Genomic DNA, 17,168 nt, shown 5'->3' with positions numbered 1-17,168 from the left:
AAAGCTCCATAAATGTGTTGCTTTGGTATTTTATCTCGGATAACGCCAGTCAAACTTTCATAAGACTTTTAGGGGTCACTGTACGTCCATGTATCCATGTGTCTTGTCCAATTCAGCAAGTAGATGGCGTCTTCCCACAACACAGGCGCCTCATCCCTCCAGAAGATAGCTGAGTCACATCTCCACGCGCGCTCATTGAAGACACTCACGAGGCTGTATTTCGCGGGGTCTCGCGCTCAAACAAGATGCTGACGATCACTCTAAAGACACTCCAGCAGCAGACTTTCAAAGTGCAGGTCGACGAGGAGCTGACGGTGAGTGTGCGCGTCTGTGCCCGTGTAAACACGCCAGCGAGCGGGCGTGACGCGCTGGGAGACGCCGCGGCCTCCGGCGGCTTGCCGCGCGTGGAGCAGTCGTTGTCATTGTACAATTTTACATTATAACCGGTGACGTCACAGAGCCGCGCATTCTAACGGCTGTTAATTTGAAAATAACGGTCGCGTTATTTACTTTAAAGGTCTGTTTTGACTCTCGTCCTGTGGCAAGCCGTTTTAACACCTATTCGATTAAAATAACTAGTCTTGTTAATGTTACTTGTAACTTATCTTAATTGCCAGCAAGTAGTCCAATAGTTATAAGTACATACTGGCTGTTTTGCTGATAACTATTCATTACTCATTCTATAACTCTAGTTATCCCAATAGTTAGTCAATAATGCTAATTCATTAGACACTAGGACTTGTCACTATTCCACTAATTATTGCGTTATTACTAGGTAGAAAATGCAAATTTTTGTCACTGAACTCTTTGGAGGTTAGTTAACTATACACTACCAACTTGTTATTGCTTGTACCTCTATAGGTTTACTATTTTACTATAATGCCAAATAGGTATGTTACTTTTATTTATACCAGTACTTACTAGTATGTATTCTAGCTTCACTAATCTGTTTTTAGTAGATACTAGTAATTATAAAAAAAAATATGTATGTATGCCAACTGTGACTAGTAGAATTTATTTTCTCAAATGCCTTTTTTTAATAAGAAATGAATGGGTACTTCATAGTTCGATAAATCTTACTAGAACAATTAAAAATTATACTAATAACTGGAATACACAGTAGTGTGTGCTAGTTAGTTTTTATGAATTAATAATACAACAGCTTGCCATGCTTCTTGTTTTCCTAGAATGACAATGCATTGCTGGTATGCATTGCATTTATGTTATGATCTGTTATTGTTTAAAACTTATTTATATTCAGTCAGATGAATGTATCTTGGTCATTTAAATATCTAGTTTTTATTAATGTGTTCTTTTGTAATGAGAATTTGAATTAATTTAGGGGGGAATTATTTTAGGTTTCCAGATAATGCAGTATCATTCTGACTGTGTTTGAGCAAAGCAACGAGATGAAATGGCTTCATAATTCATATGGGCATATGAATCCATTGCTTTGGTTCTTGAAGATAGTTTGGGAAGCACATGACCATTAGTTGCCTGCTTTCATAGTCATACAGTTTTTAAGTCTTATTTTGTCCTTGAAAGCACAATCTTGAATTGTAAAAATATTTCTGATTAAATTCTGTCCTTGTTCAATGTCAATACAGGTAAAGGCTCTAAAAGAGAAGATCGAGGAAGAAAAGGGGCAAGATGCTTTTCCAGCTGTCGGTCAAAAGCTAATCTATGCAGGTCCGTTTCTTTGGAGATTTGTTATATCTGCCATTGCAAAGCTTATATATTATAATTACTGCCAAATTTTTCTGTTCACATGCACCATATCCTTCTTCTGTTTTAATAAGATGCAAATTGCATTTGTGTTTTTCTTCATTAAATGCAGGCAAAATTTTGAATGACGATATACCTCTAAAAGAATACAAGATAGATGAGAAGAACTTTGTCGTGGTGATGGTTACAAAGGTACAGCTGTTATATCTCTAACAAAACATTCATCGATTTTAGGATGTTGCATAAAAAGCACTGGATGGGAGTGCCAAGATATGCATAACATTTTAAAATGCACATACATTAACCTATGCACATAAAACAATTAAAAATACTTTTGAGGGGGATTTTTTTAAAACTATGTTGGAATCAAATTTAGGGGATTTAGTCGCAACAGCTTTCAACAAAAAACAAATCTGAAAACTTGTCTTTCAGCAATTCATTATCTTGATAATGGCATTTTTGGGGCCTGAATATGCAACATTTTAAAATCGGTTTCAAAGTGTACGTTTTTGAAAATGATACCATCTGTGTGTAATGCTACCTCACAAGCAATTTGTACGTATTTTATGAGGTGGCTAACTCATTCAATTTCTGCGACAGGTAGGTTTAGGACTGGAGTTAGGGGTGGTGCTTTGAACAAATTTACCACCTTGTAAAATATGTAGGAATTGTCGTGAGATTTTATTGGTAAACTACGAACATGCAATTTTTTTTTAAAGGTGTGATTTCAGTGACGGGTAGGTTTATGGCCCGAATGCATAATACTATGTATTAAGTCATTTTTGTGGATCCATGTTAACGAGGATCATTTTAACAATGTTGTCATCTATACACAAAACATTTTTGTGTAAACGTACCCTTACCCGAACAAATTCCACGATGCACAACAAAAAACTGATTTGGTGTAATTACTTCCCAAAACATTGTCACAAGATTGCGTTCACAAACATCAGACAAACAATTTTGTAGTAATTTTATTTTGTAGTAAAAAGAGCTAAAGTGCTTTCACCATTTGCTGCAACTTGCCCATTTCCCAGGAAGTGACGTTTTTGTTGTCTTGAACACGTTTCTTAATTCGCATATGATTTATTTGAAATGTAATTTCCAGTTATTCGGAACTTTGGATAGAAACAGTGTTAAAGATCATTAGCAGTTTTCTATAGTTCTCTGTGCAGTTGTGTTTCTTTTTCTACAGCCCAAATCTGCAGCACCTCCACAAGCTCCTGCTCCAGTGCCGGCAGCTGCCACTACCGTTAGCGCAACTGTCGACGAAACCCCTGCACATCAGCCCTCAACTCCTGCTGCGCCTCCTGCTGTCTCCACAGTGCCTGTATCGACCTCCACTCCTGCTCCTGCTCCCATAGAACCAGCGGCATCAGTGGAGCCACCCGTGCCGCCCATCACAGCGCCCCCTGCTGCCTCGGAGGTTGCGGCAGAAAAGCCTGAGTCTGTTAGCGTGACTCCCACGCCGATCTCAGAAGAAGAGAAACAGGAAGCCCAAGAGGAGCAGGCCATTGCGCAACCAGAGGCCAGGTATGGCCACACCCTAAAAAAAAAAAAAAAAAACTTTTTAATCGCTCAAAGAATGAAAATTCCTCAATTTGTCATCTGTTTTGTTCAGCATTACAGATGAATTTGGTATTTTAGAAGCAGCTGCGTCCATACTAGGTATGTTTGGGTTTTCGGTTTTGTTATAAACCAGGTAAAGAATTTAAGAAATTGTCTTTAACGTCTGTCGCCATTCGTTTCTTTAGTTACAGGTCAAGCGTATGAGAATTTGGTGACGGAAATCATGTCAATGGGTTACGAGAGAGAACAGGTGATTTCCGCCTTACGAGCAAGTTTCAACAATCCGGACAGAGCCGTGGAGTATCTGCTTATGGTGAGAGTTACTAATGAACTTACTATAGTAGAGCTGCAAATAGCCAGGAACTAGTTTTATTCAAAGTCAACATGAAATGACATTTGCAACCTATTTTATTTTGTAATGTGACAAATTTCTGAGTGAAACAGGGACTTTTATACATATTTGCACTTTGAAACTCTTTTTATATTGTACATTTGCTTGGTGAAGTAAGCTTACTTAATATATTGTTTGGATAATTGCTCAAATTTTAAGATAGTAAGAATTTATATATATATTAATATATAAACCACTATAAATAACATTAGCAATAACTAATAACATTAATACTAAATTTATTTAAATCACAGATTAATTATTTAAATACATATTAAGTTATTCATATTAATGCTGTAATACACTTATTTCATTTTATTGATGCTGTCAAATAATCATGTAAAATTACTTAAATATAAATGTTTATTAACTGTATTATAATTTATGATTAATTCATTTTTTTATTAATAATGAAAAAAACTTTTAATAAATAATGACACTAAGTCAAGTTTAATTTAATTCTTTAATTTTGACTTTTTATTTAGAGTATCACCAATGAATTGTGCACATAATTAATGAATATTAATAAAAACAATGTGGTCGTCCTTGCTTTCATGTTGACTTGGAATAGTGCCTTGTTTAAGCCACACAAATTCACAAGTGAAGGAGCTGTTAATGTCTGTTCCTCAGGGTATTCCCACAGAACCCGAACAGCCACCACAGGAAGTAGTGCAGCCCACGCCAGTGTCCAACCCCACCCCTCCAGCACCACAGCGACCTCAGCCACCACCTGCCACAGCCGGTGAGTGGACATTTGTTCACGACGTGTGGAAATAGACGCCCATTTGCCCTGCAGCTGCCGCCTTCTTGCTAATTCGCTGAACCGTTGTTTTCCGGTAGCACAGCTGCAGGCGCTGTCTTTATTTATGCTCATAAGCATCACTGAAGTTCTGTTCAGCAAACGAGGAAGTATAAAGGTCAACATCTCAATCAAATCTGACCCCAAATTAGTGTTAATGAGTGAATGTGAACTTTGGACTTAAAGGTGATGTGCATAGATTTTGCAATGCTAATGTGTTGAGAGTAAACTTGACCCACATTTGATTTCTAAACTGTTTGATACATTGGTTAAACTATGTTACTTGTTGAAATTTGGTGACTTTTTCTCATTTTGGGATATGAATGTGTGTGCAAACAGATAGATATGTTTTGTAAAGGCTGGACGAATTTTGGTGGTGTTGGGGTCCAACTGACCCCCATTGGTTTCCATGCACTTTGGCACAAAAAAAGCTTCACAAAGACTAAAATATGAGATGCATAAAAAGGTTTACTCAAAATTAAAAACTTTCTTCATTATGAGTTTTAAATTCAAAAGTTCTGTGAAATTATATTTTTGGGTGATTGTTTTTTGGATCTCAATTATTAATTGGTTTGACATGAATAAGAAATGGCAAAAACACACAACAAAATTACTGAAACTCTTGACAAAAATTTAAATGACAACAACAACAAAACAAATTCAAAATATTAATAAAAACTTTAGTAGTACTTCACTAGTTTACACTATAGTACAAAAAATGTAGGCAATAATTATGCTTAGTGTATACACACTTGTACCAATACAGAACTGTAAAAATATAAAAAAAAATAATTAACAAAATTTCAATCAGTTTTTTTAATATGTATATATATTATTATAGCATATTATTATTATTATTATTATTAATATACATTTAAAAAGACAGCAAAATTGTTTAAAAAAAAAAAAAAAAAGTTTAATTTGAGTTCAGCTTAAACTAAATGAAAATTAGAAATTAAATGGTTTAAGTTAACGTTACACTATTATGTTTTTTTATGTTGTGTTAAGTTTTGGCGAATTTCATGGAAACCACAGACAGCATAAAGTGTAAATGTAAATATATTCTAAAAGCATTAGTGTTATTTGTGTTGCATATTTACTTTCATAATATGTAAATATATACATAACATTTAAAAAAACAAACAAACATAAAATTACTCAAATTTTAAGAGTGAAAATAGACAATATAAAACTAAAGGAATCTAAGGAATCTCCAGACTCCTCTCCAGCTATTTCTGTCCTGTGATCAGGTGTGGAGTCGGGAGCGACGCAGTCCTTGGCGAACCCGCTGGAGTTCCTGAGGAACCAGCCACAGTTCCAGCAGATGCGTCAGATCATCCAGCAGAACCCCGCACTGCTGCCCGCGCTCCTGCAGCAACTCGGCCGCGACAACCCGCAGCTCCTGCAGGTGGGTGGAGCTTAGAGCGGAGCCGCTGCTATTGGACGCACGATGCTAAACCTGCGCTTGTTTTTCTGTGCAGCAAATCACGCAGCATCAGGAGCGATTCGTGCAGATGTTGAACGAGCCACACGCAGGTGAAGCCGGAGCTGCTGAAGCTCCCAGCGCACCACAGACCAACTACATCCAGGTCACGCCGCAGGAGAAGGAGGCCATCGAGAGGGTATGCTAACAAAGTTTGGTTTGAAGATAAAGTATCGTTTCTGTGATACCTGGCACAATGAAAAGACGAATGTAAAAATGTAATTTTACTAGATACCATTTGGTCACGTTGGTGTTATAATAGTTACACAAAAAATAAGAAAAAAACCTATCAACTTTTAATTAAAGTCCATTTTAATTTACATAATTCAAAGTGAAACAGAAAAAAAAAAAATTATATATATATATATATATATATATATATATATACACACACACACACACACAAACATCTATATATATATAATTGCTAATGTGTGTATAAAATTATTTAATACACACAATTATTATGTTTTATAACATTTGCATAATTCTTGTTTTTTATTGTTGCACTCTAATTGTTATGTAGATAATAATGTATAATTATTTTTTTGTGTTTGTTGATAATTTTTCTATTATATTTTATAATTCAGTTAAATTTTATTTTAATTTAATGTTTATTTTGATAATTACTCAGCTTTTAAAGTCATTTATAATGTGTATCTTAATGAACCTTATATAATTACATATACACATACAAAATTCAATTTTATCTATTACAAAATGTCGGGGTTAACAAAAAGTCTTACTTTAAATAATATAAACTTACTTGCAATACAATTTTCTTTTTTCATATTTTTCATATTTTAATTTTAATAATGAATTTAAAATGACCGAAAGAACAGTTATTTCACACAACATGTTTTAACATTTTATAAAATTGAGTTTTGTTTTCTAGTTAAAAGCTCTGGGGTTTCCAGAGGGACTCGTCATCCAAGCCTACTTCGCCTGCGAGAAGAACGAAAACCTCGCTGCAAACTTCCTGCTCCAGCAGACCTTTGACGATGAGTGAACGTTAACCGTTTAGACGCGACGACACTCGGAGAATGGCAACGGAGAGAATGCAAGCGCTAGGCCGCATGTTGCGTGCGTGTGTGTGTGCGTTAAAGTGAATTGGACGTCGACTGGTCTTCCATGATGATTTTCATGGAGTTTAAGCTGAAGCCATGATGTGACGTTATTATCAGCACAGCAATTTATTTTTTATTTTTTGGTAGATATAGTCAATCCCTTACGATGAGGTGTCCGTTGTCTGTCTGGTTTCTGCTGCTATCTTTGCTGTGTGCGTCGAGTGAGGTTTTATTTATCACAGTTAAACCCTGCCAAAAAAACACTCAAGATCATCGCTCATTTCTTACAATTGTTTTTCGGTATTAATAATGAGACGTTTCAGATGAAGTAGATGCCAAATTTAATTTGTTACCAATGAAAACAAGCCTTTGATGGATAGACATCAAAACATTCAAAACGTCGTACCATTTTTGTTGCATTTTCTCCATTCGAATATTGGGAATATTTCAAATTAAATACAGTGTCTACTTATGGCATGTAAAATCATATTTAGTGTTTACTTTTCTTTCATTATTAGCCTCTACTGTGTGAAATACAACTTTTATGCAGTGGATGTCACCAAACTACTTTTCAACTCATCTGTTCCCCTAAATCAAACCATTAATATTAAAAATAAACCACATTTTTCTGCACTGCATGGGTATGTTAGTATCTTTAAACCCATGTTTAAAATAAGAACTGTCGATAACGTCTACAATCATGACTTTTTGATTTAAAGAAAAACAGCATTGATAGTTGATATGTGATAATATAGTTGGCTCATCAACTAGATGTTATTTTCAAGTTTATTTCTGTTTCTGATGGGCCTTAACCAAAAAGATAATGGTAGTCATTGCTTTCCACAGTATAGGGGAATAAAATGCAATGAAAGTCAATGTCTACGGTCAGCTGTAACCAAAAAGGTGATGGTAGCCATTGGCTTATACATAGTGTTTTTCTCCATACTATGGAAGTCAGTGGCTACCGTCAACTATTTGGTTACAGCTGACTGTAGTATATTATAGTTTCCATAGTATAATATTGAGGAAAAATACTGTGGAATCCAGTGGCTACCGTCATCTGTAACTAAACAGTTGACGATAGCCATTGACTTCCGTGGTGTTTTATTTTCCGTACTATGGAAGGCAATAGCTAGCATCAGCTGTAACCAAACAGGTGATGGTAGCCATTGACTTCCATAGTGTTTTTTTCCATACTATGGAGGGAAAAGGCTACTATCAACTGTAACTAAAAAGGTGACAGTAGCCATTGGCATCCATAGTATTTTTTCCATACTATAGAGCGCAATGGCTAGTTGACGGTAGCCACTGACTTCCAAAGTATTTTTCTCCATACTATGGAAGTCAATAGCTACCGTCAACTGTAACCAAACAGTTAACAATAGACATTACCTTCCTTAGTATGGGGGAAAAAAACACTATAGAACTCAATGGCTACTGACAACTGTTTGGTTACCAACATTCTTTTTTTTTATTTCATTCTTAATTTTAATTTTTTGTTGAAATATCCCTTTATTAACTCTAAAGTTCTCAGTAGAATCAGTTCAGTATGCAGTAGAAACTGAATGATCGGTGGTTTTGAATGGAGCCCGAAATGCTGCAACAATCGTAGGTAATTTATGTGGTGACTGAATGTGGTCGAGTGTCTCAGCGGGTCTCGAAAACCTCCTAAAAATATGCATTGTAATTTGAATATTTGTACATACCGGTATTCAAGTGAAGGAAAAAAAAACAGTGTTGTCTTGGACTCTGTTGCATACTTAAGACAGTGCCAAACATAATTAGAAACTGGAAATGAATGAAATTACAGAGCTAGCTGCAATGCTTGAAATGGATGCAGAATGCATATATTTTTTATATAAATGATGTGTCCTGTTGCTATAGTGTAGTTTTTGAGCGAAAAATGCTGGAAGGGTATTTTTATCGAGTACGATAAAAAATCTATAGGTGTTCTGACAGGTACAGGGAAGACTAAGCATCCTGTTTACAATAGGTGATACAGTTTTGGTTCATTTCAGCATTTTATATTCATTTTTCTTCTTGAGGGATTTGATGTGTGGAGAAAGTGAACATGGAGGTGTTTGGTCTTAAATGCAACAGCACACAAGGGTTTGCTGAGTGATTAATGAATGTATTGTTTCAGTGGTGTGTGAATAAAATTGCTTTTAAAAAGCTTCAATGAAGTCTCCAAATGGATATAGTTTCATTCATCAGTAATGATCCATCATCAGGCTGCATGTATGCTTCTAAATCCCCAAGAAGTATATTTTAAAAAAATATTATGGTATTAAGAAATTTCAGTACACATACTGAAGTTTTACAATGTACTTCAATGACTTCTATATTACTCTCAAATTAATTTTAACCAGATCCTTTTTTTTAAGTCACTTAAAACCACTTCTGAAGACTTCTTGCGACAAAAATGAACAAATCAATTATGTAATAATTAATAAAGCCAAGGTAGTTTAACAGTGTATTTTATTTAAACAAAAACATTTTATGAAGAAATCTTCTACTGTAAAACGCGTCTCCTCTCCTTAACAGCAAATGATTGACATGACACAAGGCTCCTTAAATTCCCTGCCACGGAAAAGGCGACACAGCGCCATGAAATCTACACGTGGCCACAAATATATTGCATTCATAGTGTTAATCACTACCATAGAGAATGAATGTGAAAAGTTAGGGGAAGTTAAGCTCAACTAAGACCGGGGTTCGATTCCCCAACAGGGAGAATAGCAATCTTTTGAAAACCCATTTCATTTTCATTGGGTTTCAGACATTTTTTCCCCCATCTAGCAAGAAGTAGGATCATTAAAGTAAAAGATGACTGAAAATTAGCATAGAGTTTTGGATTGGTAGTATTGTTCTGTTCTGGGCAAGAACTCCCTGCACATCCACGCAGACTAGCATAGATAAGAGCAGGGACAGCAGCAATAACCCTCCAGAAACATAAATGTAATGCAGATATCATAAAATATATGATAAAAGATCAATAATTTAATGTAACCTTTTAGAAATTAGCCTTCTGATTCAAAGGAGGATCAGAGAGCTGAATCCTGACTGATAGAGGAGGAGTTGGGGATGGGGGAGGGTAATTAGCTGTTGAGCAACACTAAAGCTGGTGATAACACTGAATCTTATATACTGATCTTATACACTGGATTTTCCTCTACCTGACATCGATTATCAAAAAAGAGGTGGGCCACAGGCACAAACTCATGCTTGTTTCCTTGTTACTTGCAACACTCAACCCATAGAACAATATTTCAAGATAAATTGAAAAAATTCTGAGATATACTTAAAAATGTACCTTTAAATGCTTTAAAAAGACATTAAACCTACAGCACTTCTGCAAAAGGGTGGGAAAATAATGACATTTAACCATAATCCTTTGCAATATGAACAACCAACTAGAACTGTTTACACTATTATAGTGTAAGGCCTGGTTCACACGGGACGATTTTAAAATTGTCGGCCGATTTTCCAAATATGAGAGACCCCACACACAGCGATAAAAAATCACGGGTTTAACAGTTTTGGTCGTTCCGTGTGTGGTGTGCAGCCACACGGCAATATCAACTCATCACACACGAACCGATTTGACTCCCGAGCATTCCCAGGTCAGACGGGAAATCTCGCAAAATCCCTCGAGATCAAACGTGACTTCAGAGTAAACAATCATGGCGGACGAAGAGGATGCAGTGGCCAGTTTGTGCTTTGTCTTTTAACGAAAAAAAAAACATAAGAAAAACAAGAAAAGGCGATGGTCAAAGAGGTGGAGACAACGCGAGCATGGACTATACTTGCTATATCATAATATGGAGATAAGTTGTTGTTTTCTCTCATAGAAATGTTGTTACGTACTACACAGATTAATAACCGTTGAAATAAACGTTCATATATTCGTTTCCATGTACTCTGGTGGACTGCAGTTGTGGATGTAGTTATGCTCATCGACTTTATTTGTATTTGTTATATTATATACGCCGGCTGTTTTGATTTTGTTTCCCGGTACTATCACTGCCTCGTCACCTCACTTTCTGATTGGCTACACGCCACAGTCCACAGGCTGCATGATTGTTTGTCCTCGGGGGACACCACACACGAGAAGAAATCGGGCCAAATAAATCCAACATGTTGGATATCCCCGATTTGAGATCGGAGCGGTCCCGACATTCTTCCGAGCAGAGGAGATTAGTCTTAACACACCACACACGGCAGGAATATTTGATCAGATTATTTTACGATAATCGGAGCATCCTAAGATTGTCGGAAGGGGTGAATCGGGGCTAAAATCGGCCTAATTATCCTGCCGTGTGAACCAGCCTTAAGTCAAACATTCAAACTTCAGATTTCATTATATGACAAGATCATACCACACAATTCTCAAAAGCAGTAAAAACATTACTCCCAAAGTAATATACCCTAGATAAAGGTTAGACATGTTCAGTTGCCCAACATCTACCCCTTGTTTTTTGTTGTGGTATTGACTTGGACAGAACAAGAATTTGGACCAGAGCTTAGAAACTGAGAAAGATTTAGCTGAGGAGGATCAGGTTTCTGTACTTATTACTTCTGACGTAATGCTCCAGATAGAGGGATAGTTATTTTTTTGTGAACCGTGAGCATTTGGCCCAGCTAAGTCCCTACTTTCGAGCCTTTTTTTGTTTTGTTTGCAGTGGTCAGCAGAACACCAGGAAGCATACTGAGATTCAGGACCTTAGACCACCGCACTGGAAAACATTTTTTCATTGTTATTTACACTCCGGTGTAAGTATATATTGCCATCTACTGGCCATGATTCCAGCTCCTCCTCGTTAGTATAGTGGTCAGTATCCCCGCCTGTCACGCGGGAGACCGGGGTTCAATTCCCCGACGGGGAGAAAAGCAATCTTTTGACAACCCATTTCATTTTTAATGAGTTTCAGACATTTTTGTTATCAAGCAGGAAGTAGGTACCTCTATCAGGACCACTAAAGTCAAAGATGACTGAAAATTAGCATGTAGTTTTGGATTGGTAGTATTGTTCTGTTCTGGGAAAGAACTCCGAGCACATCCACGCAGACTAGCATAGATAAGAGCAGGGAGAGCAGCAATAACTCCCCAGAACAGAACCAACCTAAATGTACTGCGGATATCATAAAAGATAAATAATTTAATTTAACAATCAAAAAATTAGCCTTCTGATTTAAAGGAGGATCAGAGAGCTGAATCCTGACTGATAGAGGAGGAGTTGGGGATGGGGGAGGGTAATTAGCTGTTGAGCAACACAGAAGCTGGGGATAATGCTGAGTCTTATATACTGATCTTATATACTGGACGTATATAATGTACCCTACATATAGGTTAGACCAGTGCTTCCCAAACCTGTCCAGAAGGACCCCCTGCCTGCACATTTTGTATGTCTCCCTAATAAGACACACCCAATTTATTTCTTGCAGTCTCTACTATCGAGCTAATGAGTGGAATCAGGTCTGTTAGATAAGGGAGACTTACAAAAGGTGCAGGGCAGGGGGCCTCCAGGACAGGTTTGGGAAGCACCGTTTAGACATGCTCAGTTGTCCAGCATCTACCCCTTGTGGTTTGTTGTGGTATTGACTTGAACAAAACAAGAATTTGGACCAGAGCTTAGAAACTGAGAAAGATTTATTTGAGGAGGATCAGGTTTCTGTCCTTATTACTTCTGACACAATGCTCCAGATGGAGGGATTTTTTTGGCGGTGGTGATCACCAGAACACCAGATGGATGGATAGCATTTTTTTTTGTGAACCGTGAGCAGTTGCCCCAGCTGAGCTCCTGCTTTCGAGCCTTTTTTTTTTTTTTGGCTGTGTTCACCAGAACACCAGGAAGCATATTGAGTTTAAGGACCATAGACCACCGCACTGGAAAATTTTTTTTCATTGTTATGTACACTCCGGTGTAAGTATATATTGCCATCTACTGGCCATGATTCCAGCTCCTCCTCGTTAGTATAGTGGCCAGTATCCCCGCCTGTCACGCGGGAGACCGGGGTTCAATTCCCCGACGGGGAGAAAAGCAATCTTTTAACAACCCATTACATTTTTAACGGGTTTCAGACATTTATTTTTATCAACCAAGAAGTAGGTACCTCTGTCAGGACCACTAAAGTCAAAGATGACTAAAAATTAGCATAGAGTTTTGGATTGGTAGTTATTTTCTGTTCTGGGCAAGAACTCCCTGCACATCCACGCAGACTAGCATAGATAAGAGCAGGGACAGCAGCAATAACCCCCCAGAAACATAAATGTACTGCAGATATCATAAAAGATCTCATGAAAGATCAATAATTTAATGTAACCTTTTAGAATTTAGCCTTCTGATTCAAAGGAGGATCAGAGAGCTGAATCCTGACTGATAGAGGAGGAGTTGGGGATGGGGGAGGGTAATTAGCTGTTGAGCAACACAATAGCTGGTGATAACACTGAATCTTATATACTGATCTTATTTATTGGACTTTCCTCTACCTTAAATCGATTGCCAAAAAAGAGGTGGGCCACAGGCACAAAATCATGCTTGTTTCCTTGTTACTTGCAACACTCAACCCATAGAACAATATTTCAAGATAAATTAACTTTTTTGTTCTGAGATATACTCAAAAATGTACCTTTAAATGCTTTAAAAAGACATTAAACCTACAACACTTCTGCAAAAAAACAATGGCATTTAACCATAATCCTTTGCAATATGAACAGCCAACCAGAACTGTTTACACTATTATAGTGCAGTAATACTGAAATTCAAACTTCAGATTTCATTATATGACAAAATCATACCACACAATTCTCAAAAGCAGTAAAAACATTACTCCCAAAGTAATATACCCTAGATAAAGGTTAGACATGTTCAGTTGCCCTACATCTACCCGTTGTTTTTTGTTGTGGTATTGACTTGGACAGAACAAGAATTTGGACCAGAGCTTAGAAACTGAGAAAGATTTAGTTGAGGAGGATCAGGTTTCTGTACTTATTACTTCTGACGTAATGCTCCAGATGGAGGGATAGTTTTGGCGGTGGTGATCAGCACCAGGAAGCATGTTAAGATTAAGGACCATAGACCAGAGCACTGCAATCATTTTTTAGTCAATGTCAGGCAGGAAGTAGGTACCTCTGTCAGGACCACTAAAGTCAAAGATGACTGAAAATTAGCATAGGGTTTTGAATTGGTAGTATTGTTCTGTTCTGGGAAAGAACTCCCTGCACATCCACGCAGACTAGCATGTATAAGAAAAGGGAGAGCAGCAATAACCCCCAGAACAGAACTAATATAAATGTACTGCAGATATCATAAAAAGATCAATAATTTAAATGTAACATTCTAGAAATTAGCCTTCTGATTCAAAGGAGGATCAGAAAGCTGAATCCTGACTGATAGAGGAGGAGTTGGGGATGGGGGAGGGTAATTAGCTGTTGAGCAACACAGAAGCTGGGGATAATGCTGAGTCTTATATACTGATCTTATATACTGGACGTATATAATGTACCCTACATATAGGTTAGACCAGTGCTTCCCAAACCTGTCCAGAAGGACCCCCTGCCTGCACATTTTGTATGTCTCCCTAATAAGACACACCCAATTTAGTTTTTGCAGTCTCTACTAACAAGCTAATGAGTGGAATCAGGTGTGATAAGCCCCTTTCACACTGCGATTCCAGCAAATACACGGGTAAAGTGTTCCGGCAATTGTTTCCGGGTCGCTAGATTTTGCACTTTCACACTGCCAGTGATTACCCGGGATATGTGCGTGCTTTCACACACAACCCGTAAAAGGTCCCGTAACGACACGTGACATCAGGGTGTGAAGTTTAATTCAAAGGAGGATCAGAGAGCTGAATCCTGACTGATAGAGGAGGAGTTGGGGATGGGGGAGGGTAATTAGCTGTTGAGCAATGAAAAAGTGGGTGATAATACTGTCTTCAGATTTCAATGTGCCGGGTCCGACGTGCAGTGTGAAAGGTGCTTTAGATAAGGGAGACTTACAAAAGGTGCAGGGCAGGGGGCCTCCAGGACTGGTTTGGGAAGCACCGTTTAGACATGCTCAGTTGTCCAACATCTACCCCTTGTGGTTTGTTGTGGTATTGACTTGGACAGAACAAGAATTTGGACCAGAGTTTAGAAACTGAGAACGATTTAGTTGAGGAGGATCAGGTTTCTGTCCTTATTACTTCTGAAATAGTGTTTCAGATGGAGGGATTTTTTGGCGGTGGTGATCACCAGAACACCAGATGGATGGATAGCATTTTTTTTTTTGTGAACCGTGAGCATTTGCCCCAGCTGAGCCCCTACTTTTGTGCCTTTTTTTTTTTGCTGTGGTCAGCAGAACACCAGGAAGCATATTGAGTTTAAGGACCATAGACCACCGCACTGGAAAATTTTTTTTCATTGTTATTTACACTCCGGTGTAAGTATATATTGCCATCTACTGGCCATGATTCCAGCTCCTCCTCGTTAGTATAGTGGTCAGTATCCCCGCCTGTCACGCGGGAGACCGGGGTTCAATTCCCCGACGGGGAGAAAAGCAATCTTTTGACAACCCATTTCATTTATAATGGGTTTCAGACATTTTTGTTATAAAGCAGGAAGTAGGTACCTCTATCAGGACCACTAAAGTCAAAGATGACTGAAAATTAGCATGTAGTTTTGGATTGGTTGTATTGTTCTGTTCTGGGCAAAAACTCCCTGCACATCCATGCAGACTAGCATAGATAAGAAAAGGGAGAGCAGCAATAACCCCCCAGAAACAGAACCAACATAAATCTTCTGCAGATATCATAAAAGATCAATAATTTAATGTAGCATTCTAGAAATTAGCCTTCTGATTCAAAGGAGGATCAGAGAGCTGAATCCTGACTGATAGAGGAGGAGTTGGGGATGGGGGAGGGTAATTAGCTGTTGAGGAACACAAAGGCTGGTGATAATACTGAATCTTGTATAGTGATATTATATATTGGTACTGTGATAGGTTTTGCATCCATATAAGTAGATGTGGATCAGCTGATGTGAACTTGACTAACGTGACCTGCCAGAACTAACTCTAAGCTTGATTTATGGCCTGAGCTTAAGAACAGAGAAAGATTAATTAAGGGTTAGGTGAAGAATCAGTAATTTCCTCCACCTGACATTGATGCCACAAAAGAGGTGGTTTCATCATGCTTGTTTCCTTGTAAGTTACAACACTCAAGCCATAGAACAATATTTCAAGATAAATTAACTTTTTGTTCTGAGATATACTCAAAACATAAACTGTAATGCTTCAAAAAAGACATTAAACCTACAACATTTCTGCAAAAGGGTGGGAAGACAATGGCATTTAACCATAATCCTTTGCAGTATGAACAGCCAACCAGAACTGTTTACACAGTTATAGTGCATTTGTACTGAAAATCAAACATTAGAACTTCAGATTCCATTATAGGACAAGAACTTAGCACACAGTTGTCAAAAGCAGTAAAACACCCAAAGTAAAATACCCTACATATAGGTTAGACATGTCCAGTTGCCCAACATCTACCTACCCCTTATGGCTTGTTGTGGTACTGACTTGGACAAAATAAGAATTTGGACCAGAGCTTGGAAACTGAGAAAGATTTAGTTGAGGAGGATCAGGTTTCTGTCCTTATAACTTCTGACAGTGTTCCAGGAGGAAGGATAGTTTTTTTTTTTTTTTTGAACCGTGAGCATTTGGCCCAGCTGAGTCCCAACATTCGAGCCTTTTTTTGTTTTGTTTGCAGTGGTCAGCAGAACACTAGAAAGCATACTGAGATTCAGGACCATAGACCACAGCACTGTAACAGTGTACACTCCGGTGTAAGTATATATTGCCATCTACTGGCCATGATTCCAGCTCCTCCTCGTTAGTATAGTGGTCAGTATCCCCGCCTGTCACGCGGGAGACCGGGGTTCAATTCCCCGACGGGGAGAAAAGCATTCTTTTGACAACCCATTTCATTTTTAATGGGTTTCAGACATTTATTTTTATCAACCAAGAAGTAGGTACCTCTGTCAGGACCACTAAAGTCAAAGATGACTAAAAATTAGAATAGAGTTTTGGATTGGTAGTTATTTTCTGTTCTGGGAAAGAACTCCGAGCACATCCATGCAGACTAGCATAGA

At 37.8% G+C, this 17,168-nt stretch overlaps 1 protein-coding gene and 3 non-coding genes across 4 annotated transcripts; all 4 read left to right on the top strand.

Annotated features, from left to right (window-relative positions):
• Window positions 1–58: 58 nt before the first annotated feature.
• On the top strand, window positions 59–9,213 carry LOC127987295 (UV excision repair protein RAD23 homolog B). The gene is made up of 10 exons (XM_052589545.1): window positions 59–314; window positions 1,608–1,689; window positions 1,838–1,917; window positions 2,921–3,258; window positions 3,347–3,393; window positions 3,480–3,607; window positions 4,316–4,427; window positions 5,735–5,892; window positions 5,966–6,106; window positions 6,863–9,213. Exons 1-10 carry the CDS (start codon window positions 246–248, stop codon window positions 6,974–6,976), a joined length of 1,269 nt encoding a protein of 422 aa, XP_052445505.1. The 5' UTR covers window positions 59–245; the 3' UTR covers window positions 6,977–9,213.
• A 2,635-nt stretch (window positions 9,214–11,848) lies between these two features.
• On the top strand, window positions 11,849–11,920 carry trnad-guc (transfer RNA aspartic acid (anticodon GUC)). Its single transcript has one exon. It is a non-coding gene; the product is annotated as a tRNA-Asp (tRNA).
• Window positions 11,921–15,497: 3,577 nt separating this feature from the next.
• Window positions 15,498–15,569, top strand: trnad-guc (transfer RNA aspartic acid (anticodon GUC)). The gene has a single exon. It is a non-coding gene; the product is annotated as a tRNA-Asp (tRNA).
• A 1,334-nt stretch (window positions 15,570–16,903) lies between these two features.
• trnad-guc (transfer RNA aspartic acid (anticodon GUC)) lies at window positions 16,904–16,975 on the top strand. Its single transcript has one exon. It is a non-coding gene; the product is annotated as a tRNA-Asp (tRNA).
• The last annotated feature ends 193 nt before the right edge of the window (window positions 16,976–17,168 follow it).

Source organism: Carassius gibelio, chromosome B22 (genome assembly GCF_023724105.1).
Source record: "Carassius gibelio isolate Cgi1373 ecotype wild population from Czech Republic chromosome B22, carGib1.2-hapl.c, whole genome shotgun sequence".
In the NCBI taxonomy this organism is placed as follows: Eukaryota; Metazoa; Chordata; class Actinopteri; order Cypriniformes; family Cyprinidae; genus Carassius; species Carassius gibelio.
Note: the sequence above shows the minus strand (reverse complement) of the source record. Positions and strands in the feature narration are given on the sequence as shown.

Excerpts from the sequence above, each read along its gene's own strand:
- LOC127987295 (XM_052589545.1), top strand. The coding sequence starts at position 246 with ATGCTGACGATCACTCTAAAGACACTCCAGCAGCAGACTTTCAAAGTG. Across the intron at positions 1,918-2,920 it reads TCGTGGTGATGGTTACAAAG|CCCAAATCTGCAGCACCTCC; the intron begins GTACAGCTGTTA and ends CTTTTTCTACAG. Across the intron at positions 3,608-4,315 it reads CCGTGGAGTATCTGCTTATG|GGTATTCCCACAGAACCCGA; the intron begins GTGAGAGTTACT and ends TCTGTTCCTCAG.